The sequence below is a fragment of the Pleurodeles waltl genome, chromosome 3_2, assembly GCF_031143425.1.
Source record: "Pleurodeles waltl isolate 20211129_DDA chromosome 3_2, aPleWal1.hap1.20221129, whole genome shotgun sequence".
In the NCBI taxonomy this organism is placed as follows: domain Eukaryota; kingdom Metazoa; phylum Chordata; class Amphibia; order Caudata; family Salamandridae; genus Pleurodeles; species Pleurodeles waltl.
The window spans coordinates 102,225,820-102,249,825 of NC_090441.1; the positions used below are offsets into that span (position 1 = coordinate 102,225,820).

Consider the following 24,006-nt stretch of genomic DNA (forward strand, 5'->3'; position numbering starts at 1 on the left):
AGCTTCAGTTCTTGATCCTATTCTTTACTACCTGTAAATTAATGCAGTTCTAATGTTGGTCCCACTACCTTTGAATCGGAGAGGCGTGAGGAGGCAGGCAATGGGTTGTGATTTGATATTGGGGTGTTGTGGTCATGTTTAGGGACAGAAGCTTGTGTTTCTGAGATGGATTGGCATGTCTGGGGCCAAGGTAGTGGCCTTTGTGTTGGGACGGTACATCATTCTGATAGGCAGGATATTTTGTAAAAAGTAGAGCTGTACCTAGGGTGAACAAGTAGAAAGGGCGGATGAGTTGTTACGGGGGACACACACTTGGCAATGAGGGGATAACTGCCCTAATTAAACATGTGAACTTGGAAAGCTGAGTAGAACAGGAAGATGAACGTGTTATGGGAAACAGAACCTAAAAAATGAGAACCACAAAAATTTGAATTGTGAATAGACAGCATGGATGCTGAAGTGGAGGTACTAAAGTGTTTTGATACTGCACCTAAACCAAGAGAAGCGATAGTTAAGCAGGCAGTGACATTTCTGTCATTTTTCAGAGCAACGTTGATAAGGATACGTTTAGCACACGGTCTCAGGATAATTCATTAATCCATATTTTTTACACCTGGAAGTCATTTTATCGATTCATTCATTATCATTAGCAGGACTGATTGCGTCTACTGACATGTAGCATTTATTCTACAACACTTACGGAGTCATTTAAAGTTTGATGGGTTATCTGCTAATGTTGAGTTCACATTAGATTTGGCAATCCCCCTGTTTTGGTGAGAGCTGCTGTCGTTAAGAGAAAGGCTAGTCATCAATGAACCGGCTCCCATGATCTACCCCCATTTCATTTCCATCCCTGTCCCGCCCTTGCCCCTTCGGCCACCTCTTCCTTTGATGTTGCCTTCTTGACGCTATTGTTTTTTCAGAAAATGTTGTGAACCTTGTGATTCACAAAATGACATAGTTCGCTAGAGTAAAATAGCTTTATGTTATGTACTAATCCCAATTTGTGTGTCAGAGTAACAATTCAGATTTGCAAAATTGGTTTAACCACCCATTCCAAGTAGTGTAAAAGGGGTTACCACAAAAGGTCCTTATTTAGAGTTTTCCATGGTAAGGCCAAAGCCTGATCCTTGGAGAAATTAGTCACTGTTACCTCACTTACACTTTAGATATTTACATTGATCCCCCTCCTGACTCACACCAGATTCAAGGCCTTGTCCATCATTTACAAATCCTTGAACTCTTAAACCTCTATATATTGAGTTATTTAGGACCACTCTATATTGTGCAAATTGCATCACAGAAATGCTGATGTAATCCCATATGAAACTCATATCCACTGTTACCCTATCACCGCCTTTTTCCAACTCCTGAGGGGAGTTTTGTAAACGCCCTCTTTGTCTATACAGCACAGGGTGGGACATAGTGGACACTTCTGTATAAAGGGCTGCGCTGCCCTCCACAGTTAGGTTCAGGCTGTATAAATACCCCCCCCCCCCTCAGAATACCCCCAACAAAATATGTTTCCTATATGTACAAAACATCTATAGTTCTGTGCAACTGATCAAACGAGCTTTCCAAGATGGAGGCAGCATTACAACCTGGAACCACGTGTGCGCGAGTTGCAATAATACAGCTGTAAGAAACGGTGCTCAGAATCAAATCAGACTGCAAACGGGTTGGGAGGTGCGCGAGGAGCAGCGGTAGACGACAGTGATTTGTTAAAGCAAGGGCATCCATTTTCTAGAGGCTGTTGAGATATGTTAACAGTTGTTGTTTTCCTACCCTAGATTGATGAAGAGCAGATGGAGCTCATGATGAATATTTTTCGCAGAGCTGGTAAGTATTGGCAACAGCTGTTGAAATTCCACGTTACCTGTGCTAAGACACGCAGTTTTGGCTGATGGAAACAAATCTTGGTAGATCTACAACAATTAATGGGGATTAATATGATTGTATCCATCTACCATTTCCAAGAAATATGTGTATCATTTAAATGAAGGGATATTTCTACGCAACCTCACATACGCATGCTAATTCACCCTATCCGTTACTCATAAAAATACACCCTTTCTTAATGTAGGATGTGATTCAGGGGTTTATTTTAGCAGCCCTAAGTCTGTGTGATAAAATGAATCCTGTGCAGCTCTTAAACGTATTTAGCTGCAGGGAGGCAATCTAAGCCAAAGGAAGATGTGCTCCATGGCAGCCCGAGCTCTTCTCTCTAAAGCATCTGTCTGCATTTCAGGCTCCTTGGCTCCTGTTCAAATGAACAGAATGTGCTGCTTCTTTCATGATTGTCGATCAGGAAATTACCATATTAAAAGATAAGCTTACTAGTGCAAAGGTTTTCTGTTTTAAGTTCTGTCTGTAATCGGATGTATTTTAAACCTTCGGAAGCTCATGTAGAATCATCCCAACTTGAGTAGCCATGACCTTTATGGGTCACCAGAATCTAAATAGGAAAGCGCCACAAAATCTCACAATTCATTACGTCTGTAGCTTCAATCGGACCTTTTTTGTTTCAGTCTTTTGGAGTCACATTCATGCAAACCTTGCCTTGAAAGTCTCCCACGGCCATTTTGTTTCCTTGACTCGCGTCGTGATTGTTTCAAGTGTTAGTCAGTGGGGCAGTGTGGCATCTTGTCTCTAGAAAAACAGGTTTGATTAGTATGAAAGCATTCAAAGAGTCATTTAAGTTATATATATATATATATATATGCTTATCTGTGGAAGGACTCGTGAGCTATGCAATGGGACCTACTCCTTGGTAATCCTCTTACAGAACTCTGGAATAAAGTAACCTCTGAATTGTCCAAACCGTTTTGATGACTGCACATTTTTCAGCAAATCGTGAAGGTGGGTAAAATTTCCCAACCGACTTCGATCCAAGTCCAGTTCTCTCCCTGTCTTAATTTCACCATCACTTTCTTTAAGTAGCCTCAGGTTTCCCTGCCACGCTCCTCAGCATCCAGCACCAACAGGGTAGGTGGTGTTCCCTTTTTGTGGGTTGTCTCAGTGAGGTAGATTGACCACCTTATGCTATCAAATGGCTGGCTGTCCTAGTTAAAACCAGGCTGGTCTTCATGGGTAAGGTCCAGGAGGACCAGGAAAAGGTGTATTATTAGCATTTTTCAAATACAATCATTATTTATATTTAGCCAGGGCGAAGGGCCTGTAACAGAGGCAAAGTGGGTCATCCTTCCACTTCTTGTGGCGTTTCAAAATCTGTCCTTCTCAGTTATTGACCAAAATAGTGAGGGTTTGGGCCAACTTATGAAATGTGACTGCTTATCCATGTAGTACTGGGGTTTTATGTGATTTTAGTTATTTTATGACAACTCTTAACTCTTCCTTAATTATGGACGTTGTTAAAAATTCCTTCTGGTAGTCAATGGTTCTCAGGAGCTTCAGCTAACTAGAAATACATTCTGTTGAGTGGGATTCAGAGTATTTTGAATATAGTGTTGCAAAGAAGTCTTTGAATATTGCTACATTTTCTTGTCCTCAAAGGTTACTAATCCACATTTCACTGCGAAGATTTGTATCCTCTCTCTGTTTTGCTTACTGTTCAGTGCTCTTTCCAGCTATGAGTAGTTTTTATTGCCAAATCAATAAGCTTTGTATTTTAGGGACCATAAGGCTGTTTCTGACTTGTTCACTAATAACTGTTTAGTTAGCCCCTAATGTTCATCACTTCTCTTGGGTCAGTTCTGCTGTGTGAGGATTTATGTTATTTTCTGGTACTTTCAAGTATGTCTCTAATTCTGCCTCATCAATAATCTATTTATTTTATCCACCACCATGAGTGCTATGAGTTTCCTGCAGGCCACCGCTTCACAGGTGTCCCATAGTGACTATGAAGTTGTGTTAGTCATGTTAGTTGAGAGAAAGTTAAGTTATACTTCGTGATATTTTGGTCCTAAATCTGTCCAGTGGATGTTGATTGTAACTGGGGCATGGTTCGATATTGACAGGACTCTTTTCTTGGCCATCTTAATCTGCACTGCAGTGTGCAACCACAAACAAAGTATCTATCCCAGAGGGCGTATGATGTACACGGGAATAGTAAGCAAAGTGGTTTTCAGCGAGTGGAACAGGCCTCAATCATCTACTAACCCCAGAGCTTGAGTGCTTCCACTATGTTTTCTGTGTTTCCCTGACTTATCGAGGTTCCCATCAATTCTGATTAAAGCCTCTCCATTATCATATTTCCTTAACTGAAGCCCTGTAGTTTTGCAGTATGAATCGGTTTCTGGATTCACATGCTGTGCATTACTCTACCACCTAGTTGTTGGCTCCAGAATTGTCTTTATCCTTTTTTTCCTGTTGGCCTCATCGACCACAAGTTGGTGGTATGTCCATCCCCTCGTGTGACATCGAACAGTGCCCCAGATGTTCCTGTGTGGAGTCGCCAACTTCAAATTCTTTTTTCTGCCATAGGGGCTGGAAGCAAAGGAGCTCCAAAAGTTTTTTAAAAAACCAAAGTTACTTGGAGGAAAACTGCCCGATTCACCAAAAAACACAAGAGGGATGATGACCAGAGAGAAGGGGACACTTCCTTTTTTCTCCGGCAGGGGACCCTGCCAGTACCAGCCACGTGGTTGGAGAATGAAGGCAGGTAGGGGTCATGGAAAACACCCCTTTTTAATTCTGCCCCAACTGCCACCACTAGTTAGCCCAGAGAGACCCCCCCCCACAAGGTCTGCAATCTATGGTCTCTGAAAGACCACCAAGATGAGGACTGCAAGGCCTGCGCTGCGTTTGTACACAAGACTCTTAAGATACTTCGACAGAGGCTGGCGCACTACACCACCATTGCCAGCACACAGAGGGCACAAGTTTCAAGCAGCAGTGAGGAACATGTAGAAGAAAACGGCTCATGGAGAGGGATCGGACGTTGAGATGCATGCAGCGGTTGCCAAGAAAAAGAAGCGGCAAAGGATGCCTAAAAGAAGAAAGCAAAGGTAATGAAACTGTCAAAAGGCCAAGATCCGAAACCTTCCGAGTTCCACTGTGTAGCCTTGGCGCCGAAACAATCATCGACCGAAGATCAGCTGAAGACAAAGGAGCTGCACTGATACCAACCAAAGGGTACTGATGCAGGCAAGTGTTTGTTGAAGCCCTCAACTTTTCCATCCACTTGAGAGGGAGCAAGAAAAGAGACCAAGGCTTCAGAGGCGGCCAAGCCATTGACGCCGAAGAAGAGACCTGCTTATTGCAGGGGACAAAAAGCTTGAGGTGGAGAGGAAGAAAAGAAGGCTTGAAGCAGAAATGGTGGCACTCCTGCAAAGGAAAAAGGAGTTTGACAAGTCCTTGAAGGAATTTCAGTTCCTGCCAAAGCCGTTGATGTCCTTCGACACTGAGAACGGCCTATCTGCCTTTTGAGGCTCAGCAACACCAGAGCCCCATACAGAAGAACAAGAAGAGTTCTACGAACTGAAGGATGTTTAGGAGGTCGACAGGATTCGACAAAGAATCGTGGCACGATCTAGATGCTGACTCCCCCAAGGAAGCTAGCCTTTGAGCCCATCACCACCCGACGACCTCTCCATGTAAAACAACCTCATTAAAAGGGCTGCTGAAATATATGTAGTCCAGCTGGAGGAAGAAAAGGGAGACCCTTGTTTTCTCCACAAGACCCTAATGCCAGCCAGCAAAGGGAACCTATATCTTCCAATGCTACCTAGCATATTAGATCAAGGGAAGGGAGCTTTTCAGGAACCTGCTACACTGGTGACCCCTAGAGTAGGAAAGAAGTATAAACCATCTATTCAAGGCCTGAAATACATACAAGGAAACACCCCTGCTGACACCATCATTGTGGCAATCGCAAGAAAGCAGAACAATGCACACACCTCCACAGGCCCACCACCTGAAAATGAGAGCAAGAGGCTTGGCATGGTGGGGAAGAGAATTGATTGAGAGGGAGGCAGCAACCCAGTGGTGGATTGCCAACTCCAACACACTGTTAAATAGATACAGCCACCAACCATGGTATGTGATGGAGTCCCTCATGCAACACCTCCCAGAAGAGTACAAAAAGAGCATCAAGGCAGTTATGCAGAAGGGCCGAAACATAGCTAACATGTGTCTACAATCAGCCTTGGACGCAGCAGACACTGCCAGCAGGCATACGTGCACAGCACAATGCTAAGGAGGCATGCTTGGCTCAGAGTGTCAGGGTTCAAGCCAGAGGTACAAGCCTCTATAATCAATATGCCCTTTACAGGAGACCCCCTGTTCGGCCAGGTGGTCGATGAGTCCCTACAACAACTTAAAAAAGGACATTGAAACACCCAAACCAATGGGGGCTTTACAATACAGTGGCTCATTCAGAAGGGGAGGAAACAGAGCCCAAAGACCCGCTGGCAGAGCACCCTCCACATTGGGGCAGCCACAGCAGCAACCGCAAGGCAGATCACACCAAACATCCTGCTAGACAGCCCTTTGGTGCACGAGGAAGGGGAAGAGGGCACACTTCCTAAGGGGAAGGAGCAACAAGCCAGTGACTTGCCCAGCAATGCCTGCCCCCACATAACACCAGTGGGAGACAGAAATAAGAAATGACCTACAGGAGTGGGGAAAAAAATCACATCAGACAAATGGATTTAGAACGATGCTACATAGCACTTATCAAGGAACCACCTCAAATTCCCCTAAAACCAAAGACATTTAAAGGATAAGAGATCGTATAACTAAGGAAAAAGATGAAAGAACTCCTAAAAGAAAGCCATGAAAGGATGCTGATAAGGGAGAGAAACAAGGGACTCCATTCTACGTACTTCCTGGTCCCAAATACAGGATCTAACTCTGTGACTAATTATAGACAAAATCATTCACCCTGAGCAAGCTAGCCCAAGAGCTATGGCAATGGACAATATCAAGGAAAATCACACTGAAAGCAGTACACCTACCAGGGAAAGAAAACACAGAGGTGAACAGATTGAGCAGACAAGAAAGCAGCTCCTATGAATGGGAACTAAAACAACAAGTACTGGAGAGAGTCTGAGGAAGACCGGAAATAGACCTATTCACAACAGTAAAGAACGATAAAAAGCCAACGCTTCGCCTCCAGGTTTCACCACCACCAATCAGAGGGGAATGCTATGTCAATAAAGTGGTCAGGGAGATTTGCTTACGTCTTTCCTCCATTACCTCTAATATCGAAATTGCTGGAGAAAACCAGACAGCCAGGGACGCATCTCATCCTCATAGCACCACAATGGGCCAGACAAACCTGGTACTCAGATCTACTAGAAACATCCAGGGGACAAATGAAGACAATCAAAGCAGAACAAGATCTGCTAACAATACAGGAGTGGAGAGTGTACCACCCGAAGCCAGTAACACTCAGCCTAGAGGCCTGGCTCCTGAAGTCTTTGAATTTGGACACCTCCAACTGCTGCCTAGAAAGATAAAAAATAACCTTAAGGAAGCAAGAAAGGCTACTATACGATAATGCTATGCTGCAAAATGGGGAAGGTACATTGACTGGTGCAAAAATAACAGATATTTGGAGACAAGGACTAAACAGGAAACTGTATTAATCTAGCTCACTCATCTGCTAGATACCTAGCTAACCTATTTTTCCTTAAAGGTACATCTGGCAGCTATAGTAGCTTAAACCTGGGCACTTCATGCAACAGCTTCTTCATATCCCAAGTGGTGAAGACATTCTGAGAGAGAGCTAGAAGAATCGCTCCACCAAGATCAGTTTTGGCACCAATGTGGAACCTAAATACCATGCTAATTCAGTTAGTGACAAAGACCTTTGAACCTAACATTGAAGACAGCGTTCCTAATCACAATTATATCGCTACACAGAGTAAACCAATTGCAGGCACTAACAATACAGGAACCATACTTGCAAATACACAAGGACAAGGTGGTTCTCAGAACTAACCCACAGTTTACGCCAAAGGTGGTAACCCAGTTTCATATTAACCAAAGTAGTCAGCTACCACCTTTCTTCAAGGAGCCAAAGAAACAAACAGAAAGAGCCCTACACATGTTGGATGTAAGGAGGGCTTTAATGTACTATCTGCAAAAACAAGAGAATTTCGTAAAGGAAAACAATTGTTTGTCTCATTGGCCAAAGCAACCAAGGGTTTCCCCAGGAACAAAAGAAACAATCTCAAGCCAGATTGGGAAAACAATACAACTTGGCATGCTAGGGCAGGGATGACACTGCTGACAAGTACAAAAGCCTATTCAACACAAAAAATGGCACAACACTGGTGTTCCTAGCAAAGGTACCAATGGAGGCAATCTGCGCAGCAGCAAGAAAGTGCATCACCACACATCTTCGCAATCATTGCTGTATGGATAGCCAAATGAACAAGAAAGCACAGGTGGGACAGAGTACGGCAACATCTGGTTGCTAATACCTCCTCATTTCATCCCAGCCAGACCATGGGAGGGGATACTGCTACATAATCTAATGCACAGCATGTGAATCCAGAAATCCAGAAAATGATTCATGCTGCAAAACTAAATGGTTACTTACCAGTAAGACTAGTTTTGCAGCTTGAAGAGTTTTCTGGATTCACATGCAACCCCCAACCCCTCCGTGGAAATGGGAGCAGATGCAACCATGTGGGAAAGAGAAGAACAAGAGGAAAGTATACCAGGAAAGAAAGAAATAAGAATCAGAAGATGGAGACTATGCACAGGAAGATCCAGGGTGCCATCTGAAATCAGGTACCATCAACTGCATGGCTTGACAAATCTACTGGACTACTTGGTATGGGGAGTATTATTTTATGAAGTCAAGCTATTTTTAGATTCCACTCAACCCTTCTGGGGAGTGGACAAAGAACAGGTGTTCTTCTCAGTCAGAAACTGAATTAACAATTAAGATGCTTTTAAATCTTATTCTTGACACATTTGCTCTGTGTCCAGAGACAGAGGTCAAAAGTAAATGTGTCTTCTTGCAATGCAAATACTTTTCCTTGTGACTGCAGAGTTCCAGGATTTTGTAAGGTGAACTGTCTGACCTATGTGAAATGAAAGGCTTTTGGTATCAGGTTTTCCCTAACTCACAACATTTATATAACTAAGTCAACTTTGCAAACTTTTAAAAATATATTTCAGTAGCTGTGAAAGACCATTTTTGTACTTCTGTGTGATGAAACAAAATATTTTAATAGGATGAAAAAAAGTCAGGATACTTTACTTGGTGATGTGCAAATGATTAACGTTTTCTGAAACCCAATTTTCACAGATTATTGTTAATACACTATATAGTTTTATCAGTAAAGCTGCAAGTTATTGGGAAGGTTTTTGGACATTTCTTGGAAATTTACTGTCTGTAAATGACAGGGCGCTACCACATCATGCTTTAGTAATATATTTATTAAAAGTGAGTGTTCAAACATAAACTGAGAAATAATCCTGCCCTGATGACAAAGCTATTAGTAAACTAAGAGGCAAGTCATGCATGTGTACCCAGTATCTGTGCTAGATTTATTGTACATGGAGCAAACGTTTAGTGCATTTAAGCAAACAAAAGAGGATTTTTTTTTATAGCAGTAATGCTGAACTCACATATTTGAAGGTGCACTCGTGACAATGAAGAAAAAGGTGAATGTAAAGTACAATATTTGTCTAGGATCACACAATTTGAGACCCACTTCTGGGTCAAGTACATTACAGTTAGGTTGAGTAAATTATTCAAGCTACTCGACCTGCAGGTCTAGTAACATTTTAGGATTTTTCGAGGCCCGAAATGGCAGTTGACGACACCCACAGAAAAAAAAGAAAGAAAGGAAAAAGACAATTCCAGACCCAAACACTAAATGGCAGAATAATGCCCAGCATGTGAATCCAGATAACTCTTCAACTGCAGAAATTATTCCTAATTGGTTGGAGGCAGATAATGTAGACTGCATTTAGCAAAAATGTATTTGCCCAACTTAGCCATTAAGGCTTCAAAAACTGTTGCCCCTCCAACTTCTCTTTGAAGCGCAGAAGAGTAAATTTCAGTCTGGTATTGTTTCTTTTTCAGCTTGTTTTTTTTTATTGTGTCGCCAGGAGCAGTACAATAACTGCTTTAAACCACCCACTCCACTTTGCAACTTTGCAACTCCCCCTCCAAATGTTTTCAACCCTCTTGCCTCCTTCCATTGTACCTTCTCAATACCATAACATTAATGGTAAACATAACTAACTGTAACTTGAAACATGTAAAGCAATTTCCCCCTTGTTGGAGCCATGGTCACTTAAAACTCTCTAGCAGCTTCTATTCTTCCCACCTCTCCACCCTTGAACTTAATTATCATATACTTATACTAAGTAACTAGAAAAAATGTAACATTGTAGCTGAGCAGATCTGACCCTTGTGGGGGCATGTTCAAAAATATTCTCTCAGTTCAGTGTGCACGAAGGAGTGCAATATGGAATTTCAGTTTTTCTTTCTCTTGACCTAGCATTGTTGTCTTATTCGATCTTTCGTGCTTCTTCTTGTTCAGACCTAGGATTTTTCTACCCTCTGCTACTGACCTCATGTGGAAGATCATTCCATATGAGTGTAATTGGATCCTGCACCGGAATTAGATTTGGCACTTCTCAAACTCCTCTAATTCTAATAGAGGATGGATTTGCATCCTCTGGTCAAGTATCTTGTGGGCTAATTCCATCAGCAGAAGAATATTGGGCCAGATGTACAAGCACCCTTTTGCATTTCTTAACGGTCCGAATCAGAATTTTGGGCCACTAAGAAATGCCAAACAGGCTTTTCTGATGTACAAAGGCCTTTAGGAAATCACAATTACCATGAAATTGAAGTTGATGGTAACCATGTGCCATTTAAAAGAAGCACCCCCAAATTTATTTTTTTAAAACTGCAATAGAGCACACACATGCCCCTTGGGCATATTTGTGCTCTGCATGTGCACCTCTATTTTTAGGGTACACCAAGGGGGTCTTTTGCCCATTGCCAATCCTTGGTTTTGCATTTCCCAATAAGGAAATCGCTATTTGGGAAATACAAAACAGGCCCATTGACACAAATGCAATGGGATTCCTCATTTGCGATTTCCTCATTGATTCCTACTTTGTAGGAATTGCTATTAGGATCTCAGTATCTCTGTACATAACATTTTTCATTCCCTAAATAGCGATTTCTATGAAGTCGCTATTTAGGAAATTCAAAGTTGCATTTTAGTACATCTGGCCCTTTGTTCCCTTGGTAAATGACTGGGCTCTTTTTTTTCGCTCCTTAACTAGGAGCTCTTTTTGTTGCTAGGATAAAAGCTTTGCTACTATGCCTCTGTGTATGTTATTTTCATCTTGTCCTCTAGGGGTGAATACATTCAACTGTTCTACACCAACCCCCTCTTCCTCCTTCAGATTAAGCATCTGGTCAAAGAGCAGAAGTGTTAGGCCCCATTGTTTCTTCCAATGTATTCCTGATTGGCACATTATCCTGCTGGGCTCTGTTTTCCAAGTCTTTACATATGTACTGCAGGGATACCATGCTCTTCCACCGCTTTCATTTTGTTGGTCCATGCTTGATCAGAGGCTGTAAAGTTTTCTGCCTCTTCCTTCAGGTCGAGTACCCTTTCGTTTATTCTATCTAGATAATGTCTAATAGAGGCGACAGCCTATGTAGTGCCCTTTCTGTTCTATATAATTTCTTGCTTCCGATCCTATTACTACTCTTTACCTAGATCTTGCAGCAGGGAGCAGAGATCCTCTTTGGTGAGGTAGTGGGGTTCCTCTTTTCCGGTCCCCATAGGTGAATCTTCCCCCGGTGCATCTGCACAGCACCCATGGTGTGTCATATTGATGGATATGATTGATATCACCTTCTGCCCTTCTAGGCACCAACCTTGTGGTATTCAGAAAATTTGTTGATTCCTGTCAGTCCTTCCTTGCATTGTTACAGTGTTGCAGAAGGGTAGACCCCATTATGAACTGCATGATTCAGTGGTGTCTCCCCCCCACCGCACAATCATTCACATTTCTCTGCTCATTAGGCACCATAATTCACGGGGTGATGATTCCCCCACTCGGAGTTGAATGCCTTTGTTTTCCTCCATTCATAGCTGGACTTTGCTGCCCTCTGTGGGGGGGTTTATGGTAAGTCATCTGATTTCTCCTAGGCTGTCTGGTCTACAATTTTAGGTCACACATCTTTTCTGAGTTGAAGCGTGAGGCATTATTTGATGTGGGGCATAGAGCTTTTAACGTACTCACTTGCAGAGCTGCATGGTGCCCAAGTTCTTATTGTTTTCTCTGGAGGGAGTATTGGTTGCTGCCTTCAGGAGTCTCAAAATATGCCTCTCTGGCCCTTTCTCCTCACTAAAGAGTGCCACATTTCCTTGCAGCTATTCTCGGGCCCAGAGGTGTCACTTCTGTTGCTTAGCATACACGTTCCACTTCAGAGGTCTGTCACTTCCTAACCTGTACAGCAGAATGCTGCTTCAGTTCTGTATGAGATGTTTTTCCCCACATCTTCACCCTTTAGCCCACCTGCAGTAGACCTCTTGCTTCAGGCCCCTTCTCTCAGCTATGGAGCTGACCCTTCATTCAGTAGGACCCCTGGAGGCCCATCACAGGGCTGAGGTAGTGATTTGCAACGTTACATTTAGTGCAGTTTTCCAGGGTATTGTGACCTCACCAGGTTATGTCTGCCATCATGGACTACTACGCTTGGGAAGGCTAAATAGACAGAGACATCTTCATTAAAACAAATGTATGATTTGCAGCTTGTGTCCAATAGTGCTTAAAGTGTTTATATCACCTACATCTACTTCTGCCTTCAAAGTGAATATATATTCATTGCAGGCCTATACACTTCTATTTATGGATTGGCGTGCTACCATGCTATTGTATTTTTCTTTCTATTTAATGCTACAGTCTGGAGAAATACTTAGTAATGCATTTCCACTTCAGTTATTTTAGAATCCAGATAACCACATTTGTCCCATTCCTAACAGATATTATCATCTCGTCACTACATCATGCTGATCCCCCAGTCAAGTTAAACAATATTCTCGTCCCCTCAATGTGCAAGTGGTTTCACTCTCTAGCTCAATCTTGAAAACTCCTGTTTGACGCAAAAGTGTTAAAAAGACAGGTAATGAGACAGCTGCATCAATGTAGTGATGAAATGGTGAGTTATCCCCCCATGTATTCAGCAGTCTAGCTGCAGCTCAGCCAGAGGCACGTTATTTATGGTCACTGAGATACGTAAGCACAAAATGAGAGCCCTTAGTGAGAAACAACCGCTAGCTTTAACATTAATAAAACCTCTCAGTGGCTTTTGACACTTAAAAATTCCACTGTGCCCTCAATGCCATGACTATAAGACTATTTCTTGAACAGTCCTGGTATGGATCAGGTAGGTCAAACAGGAACATACACAGCAAATAGATTTGGGTCAGCTTTCCTCCAAAAAAACAAAGAATAGCGTACTGGGTTCTACATGGATACCCCCAACACCTGAGCTTAATAATGCATAATTACATTGTCTAGCTAGTGGTTTTGACTAATGCAACATGGCATTTCAAACGCAGGAAGATGGTATGTAGATTATCTGTTGAGGAAGAGCTCGGGCAAACAAATTGCCACCTGCCTAACCCAATCAGGAAATGAACAGATACAGTAGTCTCTTCCTTATTGATAAAAATCATATTCTTTGGAAACCTCATCTCAAGCTAATTAAGTTTCTAGTAACCACCATCGCTGAGAGACCCACCTGTGCCATCATCTACAGTAAGCAATCTAGGAGTCACCATAAGCCCAGCATCATTTTTGGCCCTTCAGGTGAATATCATGACGAAAAGGTCTCCCTTTGACCTTCATATTCTTAGCACAGTGTGGTTTAGTATTCGTTGGAATGTGTTTGTTTGCACACTGACAGTATATTTACATAGACCTCCCAAAAAGGTGTTAAGTCAACTTCATTTGGCCCCATTCTGAGTGGGAAGGCTCTGGGTTTGAAGATGATTGAGTACATCACATCTTTGCATGCCTTACAGTGGCTGTCTAGGGAACATAAGTGATTTTTAAAGTGCTGTTACATAATCCACAGAGCTTACTGGTTAAAGCTTAATACATGGCAACTATAGTTCAGCATTTGACAATAGCTTTCCCCCTGCTCCACTCAAGAAAAAAGGCTCTAATGGAAAATCGTAGGACCATATGTACCCAAAAGCTCGCACTGATCATCTGCAGAGGGGAGGATTACGCAGTTTTGCCAGCCCTTTCTTGAAATAGCATCCATCTGAATGACTTCCTACGGTCACACAGACAATGCACATTTCACAGTCTGCCTCCACAGGAAATAATATCCTTCCTCTTCTCTTGGACTGTTGAGAGCAAGAAACAACATTAATAATGTGACCAACTGGGACATTTGAAAGGCACCTGTTATATTCCTACTTCCACTCTCTTTCCCATTCACAGCATGTGGGTATTGGTCACCTAGAAGCCACACCAGAAACTGCTTCTGTACTGTATAGTAGCACATGTCTACTTTTTCTGTGCATCTGTGCCCCATTGCTATAAATGATATGATGATTTATTTGTATCAGTTAATTAAAATCGATACAAATTACTACTACAAGTTGCTACTGTTTTCCAGGCACGGCTCCTCCGTATGGGCGGAGAAGCGTGGCCCCCCCACCAGCAGCAGCTGCTGCAAATCCTTTTACATGGAAAGGATAATAAACTCTGTTTATTATCCTTTCCATGTAAAAGGGGCGGGTCATTGGGGGTGACGAACTGAGGGGAGTGCGCTGTGCACTCCCCTCAGAACGCATGTCTGTTTGACCGGCCGTCTCGGCCCGGCCAAACACACATGCGCACAGGGCTCTCTCCAGCCCAGCAACACGGTTTCTGGGCTGGAGAGAGCCTGCACAGACTCCCTGTGGAGGGCCTGACACTTACGTTACAAAGGCCATTAGCCTGCCCTCACACAATGGACTGCCAAACCCCCTACTGGGACCCTGGCAGACAGGATTGCACCGAAAGAGGAATTTGTGCTCTTCAAAACCACTCATTGAAGTCTCCCCCACTTCAAAGGCATTTTTGGGTATATAAACTGAGTTCCTGACCCCACCAACTCAGACACTTCTGGACCCGAACCTGCAACCTGTCAAGAGGATCTGCCTGGCTGCCCAACTGACTCATCTGGACTGATTTGTTGAGAAGGACTGCTGCCCTCTGATTTTGCTGAAAAGTGCTCTCCAAGGGCTTGGATTGAGGTTGCCACCGGTTTTTTGAAGTCTCAGGGCCAAAAAGACTTCATCTCTTCAGGAAACTCATTGTGCGCCAAAAATCGACGCACAGCCTGCCAGAAATGATGCACAGCCATTTTGCGACCTAGAAATCGCCACACAGCCGAGCCAGAACGATGCAGCCTGTCTTTCAAAGTGAAGAATCGATGCAGCGCTGCCTTGCAGCCAGAAATTTGACGCATGGCCTACCCGAAAAATTCACAGCAGAACCGGAACAACGCAGCCTGACTTCCAGAGTGAAGAATCAACGCAGCGTCTGCTGTGCGAGAGAAAATTTGATGCATCGCCTACCAGATCGACGCAACGCCTGTGACTTCTTCCCGCCTGCCCAGGATTTCCCCGCATCGTCCCTGGGCGGCAAAAAGATCCCTGCATCGCCAGTGGGGAACCAAGACTGCATGCCGGAAATCGACGCAAAGCCCCTTGCAGCGTGGAAAGAAACAACGCATCATCTGTGCCGCGTCGGAAAATCCGCTGCATACCCTATTTTTCCATGCATCTCCTCCTCTGCGGTCCCAATGTGTGTTATATTTGACGCAAACCAGGTACTTTGTGTAAACAAGAGACAACTGTTGATTTCAGAGATTTAAGACTCTTTTTAATCTTGCAAAAGTGATATTTCAACTGTTGCTTATTGAATCTTTATCGTTTTGACCCTAATTTAACTAGATAAATATCATACATTTTTCTAAACCTGTGTGGTGTATTTTTGTGGTGTTTTCACTGTGTTACTGTATGATTTATTGCACAAATACTTTACACATCGCCTTCTAAATTGACTGCTCAGTGCCAAGCTACCAGAGGGTGGGCACAGGATAATTTGGAATGTGTGTGACTTACCCTGACTAGGCCTGTGGTCCCTATTTGGACAAAGATGTATACCTCTGCCAACTAGAGACCCCATTTCTGACAGACAAGAAGAAAATTCACTACCTGAGAACATGGCCAATGCAATATAGGAATAGCGTATGGCTTTTAACAAGAACTATTTAGACACCTGTGAATGTGAATCTTAGCCAGTGTGTGCAACACTGAGCAACTTCCCCCACCAGAGGTATGTTCCACTGTTTATAAGCCACATAGAGACGCTTTAGCATTCTGTGTGTAGTGGTCTGTAAGGCACGGTCGGATCTAGGATAATTTCATGCAATCCTGCTACTTCAACTAAATGATGAATTGGTGGGTAGATATGGGTGAGTACATTTTTGGGTTGAGTGGATAGGTAGGTAATAGACATGATACATAGATTAAATGTACTGTAAAGGCATATTTAATTAACTGTATAGTAACCTTGTTTTTATGTTCTTCTAGATACGTGTGTTTTGGAAAATAATGAACGTATTAAGATGTCTGCCTCTCTTCGAATATTCTGGGAGGTATGTTTTAAGGATTAAACGTATTCTGAACCTGATCCTAAACTTCTGAAACTGATCCTTATCCTAAACTTAAACTTAACCACTGGTTCCAAATCCTGAGCCCTATTTGCAAATAAGCAACCAACTTCAATTGTTATGCAGTAGGGCTGAGTCCCTCAAAATGCTAATTAGGCATAGCAGTGAAAGGAAGGCAAGGGACTCAGCTCTTGCCTTCCTTTCTCTGCTATGCCTAATTAACATTTTCTAAACACGTATATAGAGAATAATCACTACCTTAGTTCCTTATTCTTCCTGAACTTCAATACTAGTGGTCTCTCTTAAGATTCAAATCACATGAGTTGTATTTGTCTGTGATCTGGTATATTATTTAACCTGCATTTGTTTCCTTCAAGTTACACCATATGTGCTGTGCGATTTCTAGTACCATTACTGAGACCTTTAGAGGTCACTGAGCTGATTTATCATATGAGGCAAAAGCTTGCGCTTGCCAACCTCATGTAGAAAATGCAACGTCTCCAATAAATTGTCTTAATTGACAAAGAAGGATCTTCCATTTTAATTACATTTTTATTTCTAGTGCAAATGCATCCATATCAAGAAGGTAACAACACAGATCACATGCAAATACGATAAATATATAACTACTGAGAGCCCTAATGTAACATTCTAGCATTTGAGGGGTCATTATGAGGAGGAGACGGAGTTTCACACTTGATGCAGTGTTCTTGATAATTCTGACCCTCAAAAGAATGAGTATGGTATGGTAAAGCACAGCAAGCGGTCTGAAAGCATCACCCTTCAGCAGTTTGGCAGATCATTTACATCTGAAAATACCAGACCGTGTTCTAGATCATGAATACCGCTATGAATGTGACCACAGGGCATCAACGCAAATCAGTCTTTCAAAGATGTTTGAAGTGAGAAACTGGACAAGGCGTTCAAGAAGGTGGCACCCTGTAGACATGATTGAGAGCCTCCAGCCAAGGCCAGCTAGCAAAGGATTTCAGAAATTTTAAGAAATAAATGTCTGATTTAAGTCTACACACTAATAGGGCATTTGTGTTAAAGCTATGATCAAAGATTACACAATGATTTGTACTTTTATTGCTGTGATATCCTGAACCACATTTATTACCTAGAGCTCACACTATCAAGGGCACTTTATCTTAGGTGCTTACTAATACTGAAGTGTTGATACATACCCACATGAGATGATTTTATTTTCTGATTTGTCTCCTGCCAATTCTCATCCATGCAAAGACTCAGCTCTGTCAGTCATTCAGAAAGATAAATGAGCTTAGATTTTAGGTACCCTGGAAAGAGGTGTATATGTGCTTGATGACAATGCCTTCAACTATCACCTTCTGACCTCACACATAGACTGAACAAACTATTGTTTGATACCTAAAATAGCACAACGAACAAGCCACACATGACAACCGATTTTGGATCCTTATTTGTGTGAATGAGTACATGCAAGTGTAACACCACACCGCCTGTGCATGCACAACCTTTAGGTGCAGCAGCACATATAGAGTTGTTTATCATCCAACATAATAAATGCAATAAACAGCCTGTCACTGATATTCAAAAGCTCATATACCAACACATCAGCCTAAGTGATCCCTTCCAAGTGCAGCTGAGCACTATAGTAATGCTAAAGATATGCAGTTCTGCACTGATATCGCTAACATCAACAACTTGATGCCCATCCTTTTCTCTGTGCACTAGTTTTTTAACACCATTATTCACATCTAACATTGAACCCCATTATTATTCTCAACAAAGCAAGGCTTTCACCATGACCATCTGTGTGACCCTAAAGCTTCACTTGAAAAAATTGCACATTCCTCGCCCGAGCCATGGGTTTCTTAGTCTCTGGAAAGTGTCAGTAGTTTGTCTTTGAAAACCTAGAGATTTTGAATGTCTTCAACAAGGTTGTTCCACCCAAAAATACATGTCTTCTCAGAACTCTGCAGTCAAGGTACCTATTTCTGGTATTAGCTGGATGTGACTCACTTTCTATGTGGCTTCTCTGCTGTGGCTTCAGGTATCCGTGGCAGTAGCATTTCATGTCAGTGTGTGGTTGTTACAGTGTGAATTACCTGAGATCTGTTGTGCAGTGCTGCTCAGCAGTGAGACGCTTAACATAGTCAACACATGTAATACATGTAGTAATATCTGATAGAGACTTCGAGCCTCAGATTCCTTAACTTAGAATAAGCCCCAGGCATCAGACTGGATCTGGAAACGTTTGATGAGAAGAGCACGTTCAGTTTGCTGTGCTCCCCTTTGGCCTTACCAGCGCCCTTTGGGTGTTCAAGGTAATGGAGGTGGTGGAAGCACATCTGCGAATATCGGCGGGGCCAGTCTTCCCCTTTCTCGACGATCAGCTGTTGAAGGCTAAAATGCCCCAGGCAGTTGTCTGACACCTCCAGCCTACGGTGAACTTTCTGCACTTGCTCGGGTTCACAATCAAGGTGCCGAAGTCACACCTGACTCCTTCTCAAATCCTCCCCTTCATCAGAGCTGTTCTGGACACATTGCAGTTTCAGGCCTATCCTCCTGATCGATGAGTCAAGGATATTCAGGCTATGATTCCAATGTTTAGGCGCCTATCCTGGATTTTGGTGAGACTGACTCTGAGGCTGCTGGGCATCCTGCATCTTGCTGGTGACCCAAGCCCATTGGCATATGCGGGCTCTGTAGTGGGACCCGAAGTTCAGGGTAATCCCTCTGATATGGTCGAAATCTCTAAGGGAACTGCAATAGACATGCAGTGGTGGTTGAGGAACTGCGATTGGGTAGACAGTACCTGTAAATTCCTGACTAATGGTAGACCCCTCTCCCTTCCCAATCAAAGCTGACTGTAGTGACAGATGCATCACTCCTGTGCTGGGGCAGCCATTTGGGAGAGGTGGCGATCAGGGGACTCTGGTCTCAAGTGGAAGCCAAGCTCCACATCAACCTGTTGGAACTTTGGGTAATCCTTTTGGCAATAAAAACCTTTCTTCCTTCAATCAAAGGAAAGCTGAGCCAGTGTTCATAGATGACAACACCGCCATGTGATACTGCAACAAACACAGTGGGGTGTGGTTGTGGACCCTTTGTCAGGTGGCGCTGTGCCTCCGGATGTGGCTGGAACACCAAAGCATATCCCTAGTGGTTCAGCACCTGGCTGGTTCTCTGAATGCCAGAACAGACAAACTCAGCTGTTGATGACTAGCAGATCACAAATGGCGTCTCATCCGGAAGTGGTGCAAGTCCTCTTTCAAGAGTAGGGAGGGCCTTGGCTAGATCTGTTTGCCACTGGCAAGAACATTCAATATCAGCAGTTTTGCATCCTAGAGTTTCCAAGGCAGCACTTGCTTGGAGATGCTTTTTGCCTTGAGTGGAGCTCTTGCCTCCTGTATGCCTTCCCACCAATACCAATCCTGCCCAGAGTTCCCAAGAACATCATAAACGATCAGACCCAAGTGATTCTTGTGGCTCCAGATTGGGCACGGAAAGTCTGGTATTCCGAGCCATTCAGCAATGAGCATTGGTACCCCGATCAGGCTGCCTCTTTGGAAGGATCTTCTTTCACACCAACAGGGCAGAGTTCTGCACCTAAACCTGCAAATACTTTGGCTTGATGCATGTATGTTGGGCGGTGACAGTTGACAGCTTTTGACCTTCTGCTCGAAGTTTGCAATATTATTTTGGCATCCAGGCGTCTCTCCACCAAGACTATATATGCCTCAAGTTCTTCTGCTCATTCTTTGCTTGGCCAAACAGGACTCTGCTTTGGGCATCCTATTTTTCTGCTATTTCGGCAGTTGCTATAGCAGCCATCCCATTTCAAGTCCTCTAGTGTACATATATTACTGAAAGGTCTCCAGCATATGTTGCCACCAGTGCTTTTTATTATGCCCCGGCCTGGTTCTTACTTTGCTGATGTAGGCTCCTTCAGACTTCTAAGCATCAGAATTGCCATTCTAGTGGTGATAGCATCTGCCTGTAGGGTCAGTAATTTACTGTCCACAAATCTCCATACGAACCTACCCAGACAACGTTGTTCTTCGAACCTGAGCATCCTTCTTACAAAAGGTAATAACTCCTTTTCATGTAGGCCAGTCCATCACTCTGCCTACGTTTATACTTCACCTCACTCCACTAAAGAAGAGGAGAGACTCTACGCGCTGGACCCCAGAAGAGGATTGTTGTTCTTCCTTGATCACACTTGTGAATTGCACATCAATGATCAACTCCTTGTGGGGGGATGTTAGAACCAAGAAAGGGAAGACAGTGCAAAAGTGTACCACCTTGCGAGGGATAGTGCTCTCCGTCAAATCTGCTACGCATTGGCCAAAAAGCAGCTCACTTTACTGGGCCAAGGCTGTGACCTCTAAGTTATCTGTCAGGCAGCAACGTGGACTTCCTTGCACACGTTGAAAAAGCACTACTGCCTGAACAGTCAGGTTCGGCCTGATAGTCACTTTAACTGTTCAGTCCCACAGGATTTCTTTGTCTAATTCATATTGCAGCTCTACCTCCAGTGAGGTATTGCTTGGGTATCTATTCTAAGGTAAGGAATCTGTGGCTAGAAGTCTCTGTCAGATGAACAGGTTACTTACCTTTGATAACGCCTTATCTGGTAGAGACTCTATCTAGCCACAGATTCATTACCGATCCTCACATCCTCGCCGCTCTGCAAACGGATTATAATGTATAAAGTATTTGTCCTTTTACAGGCCCTAGCTTCGCACACCAGTGGTCAGTGTTCCTCATGGCTCCGCGCTTTGGGCATGGAAAGTCACAAAAAGATGTCTTTGTGCTGATGTGGCATATATAGGCACCGTGCACTTCACTTCTGGCACCGCCTGGTGAAACACACATTGCCTTGTGTATTTTTTTGCACAGGAATACACTACCACCTATCACCAGACTGTTCAGGGCACAGAGCCCTGCGGGCCTTTCATCATTTTTGTTGGCGCCAAGGCCATGGTTGCCCATGACTTCTTTGTGCCCAGCGTTGTTGCTTCAATGTTGACTTTGAGGTCTTCCGGCAGTATGGTGATGTCTCTCTCAAGCCATTTCTCTTGGATGAACTGGAGTCTGTTGAAAAAATGTTCTTTTTCCCATTCTTTGCTGTCATTTGTAAATGCATAGCACTGGAAAACATTTATGTTGATCCTCTTTTTCTTTGTGTGGAAGGTCGCTGTAATGATTTTGGGAATGCAGGCTTCCCTTCCAATTAGAGCTCTGTTGGCTGCTGGCATTAGCATCAGTGCTATTCCCTGAGCATGTGGGCCATTCTCTTCCTCATGTCCAGAATACAGCAGCATTCAGCCTGGAGTCAGTCTTTTCTGTCTGGATTGTATCCATCTGTAATCACTGATGCCAAGCAGGACAAGGTTGTATTTTTTTCATCTCCGCTGCCACTTTGGCTGTCTTTCCTCTCTTGCACATGGTCCTCACATTCCATATCCAGATGGAGATTGGGTTGAAAGGGGGTGAATTGGCTTTGTGGCTTCTAGGGAGCTCTGGCTTTTACCACAAGGTTATGTTATGTTATGTTACACAATTTATAGAGTGCATGGCTACCGTTGGGTTTCCCAGCGCTACTAAACCCTGACCACAGAGGGGATGAGAAAGATATGCAACAAGAAAGGAATAAAAAAAAAAAAACGGACCTAGAATGACCAATTTTTTAATGCCTTTCGAAATTCCAGTTCTTGCTCCATCAGCCAAAGATTAAGGGGCAGCAGATGGTGATTGTCTGGGTTGAAAGGGGGTGAATTGGCTTTGTGGCTTCTAGGGAGCTCTGGCTTTAACCACAAGGTGTCTTAACTCTCTGTAAAGGAGATTCCTCTCTTCCCAAAGCCGGGATGTCTTTTGGTCTTTTGCTTGACGTTTCTGTAGCTAAGATTTCTTTACATGGTGGGGTAGCTAGCCCCACGCATTACCCTCCTCCTTTCACAGCTGGGCTTGGGACCGGCCATGGCAAAGTTTGGCATCGATGTAGAATATGATATTATAGGTATTTTTATATGGAGAGTATGTTATGATTATACTATTTGCATTATGGTATATGATTTTATACCATCTATATAGGAAGAATGTGAGTTTAAGGTAAGTGGAAATATGCAATCCTGTCCACAAAGAGCATCAGTCTCTATTTTTCAAAGTGAAATCTGCTGTTTGTGTGTGTTAACCGGTTGGATGGAATAAAAGCTTCAGTGCATCTAGGAGGCCCTTTGTTGTTGACTGTCAAACTTCAATCACGAATGTAAGAAGAAGTGGATGGTGCCAGAGGCCCACACCTGTGTAACATCCACACGCTTTGGGAAAACCTGATTATCACTCCATCTGCCTGTGATGTTTGAAGGCCTGGCTGTCGCTCTGTGTATTCCAGCCTGGGCAGCTGTTCTCCTTTCATGGAGTGTCCTTTTGCGCTAGAAGCTCAGCTGCAGTGCTTGCTTGAGGTTTAGTCAGATGTTAGATAAAAACAACCACTCATTTATCACTGTGGCGGTAGTCAAAGGCTTATCCTATTAAATGCTTGCTAATGATAAAGTGTGCTGTTAAGGTTCAGTTCACAGAAAGAGTTTCCCACTTGATGCTGACAAGCACTTGATGCGGGTGAGGCATTTTAATGTGGGATAGGTGAGACTGGCTTGGATATTGGTGCCTTTCTTGCCGCGCGCTGGCCCTACACTCACCGACGTCATATAACAATGTCTTTTGAGTGGGGAGTGTTACTGGAGCATCTTAGACAATTCGGTTCAAAGGTCACACAGGAAATTGTAGTTGCGGCTGGGAATGAGCCTACCTGAATTATCATTTACTGGCTTACACAACCAGTGAACCCTATCCCAACATGCCATTGTTGTGCCTACTCACAATACCGGAGGGGCTAGATCCCTGGGGTCCCCTTCGCTTCCCACACAGCATCACATATAATGAAGCAATCCTATGAGGAGCAAAGAGCAGGTCAAGTTAGTGGAGGGTGTAGGGGGGCAGGGGTTAACTACTTGTTCCTCAGAGCTGCAGGCACTGTGATAAGCCCTTGTGACAGGAATTAGAGCGCGCCCAGACGTCAAGGGACATATAGCCTGCACACACTTCACTATGCACTGCAGGTGGGTTGATAAACTAGCCTGCGAGCCTGATTTGCAATAAAACTGCAACAATCTGACAGGGCTCACTTGCTTGCAGCGAATCATTTACTACGTTACTTGAGAACTCTCGATCTGGCTTTCTCCTGGTAAGACAGGTAACAAATGTAGAGCCAAGGGAATTGGTTTAATCACTGCTGTCAGTATTTAATGTATGTTCTCAACCATGAATGGTGATACCGCTGTGTCATCTAGTATTTTCCGCGATTTTAACTGGTAAAA

General features: G+C 43.5%; 1 protein-coding gene across 1 annotated transcript in view; it reads left to right on the forward strand.

The window, feature by feature from the left end:
• Positions 1-24,006, forward strand: part of LOC138286353 (uncharacterized) — a 1,286,679-nt gene that overhangs the window by 417,561 nt on the left and 845,112 nt on the right. Inside the window, exons 51-52 of the mRNA XM_069226509.1 lie at positions 1,791-1,839; positions 16,560-16,624. Of these exons, the coding sequence (XP_069082610.1) occupies positions 1,791-1,839; positions 16,560-16,624 (114 nt within the window). The remainder of the gene's footprint in view (positions 1-1,790; positions 1,840-16,559; positions 16,625-24,006) is intronic.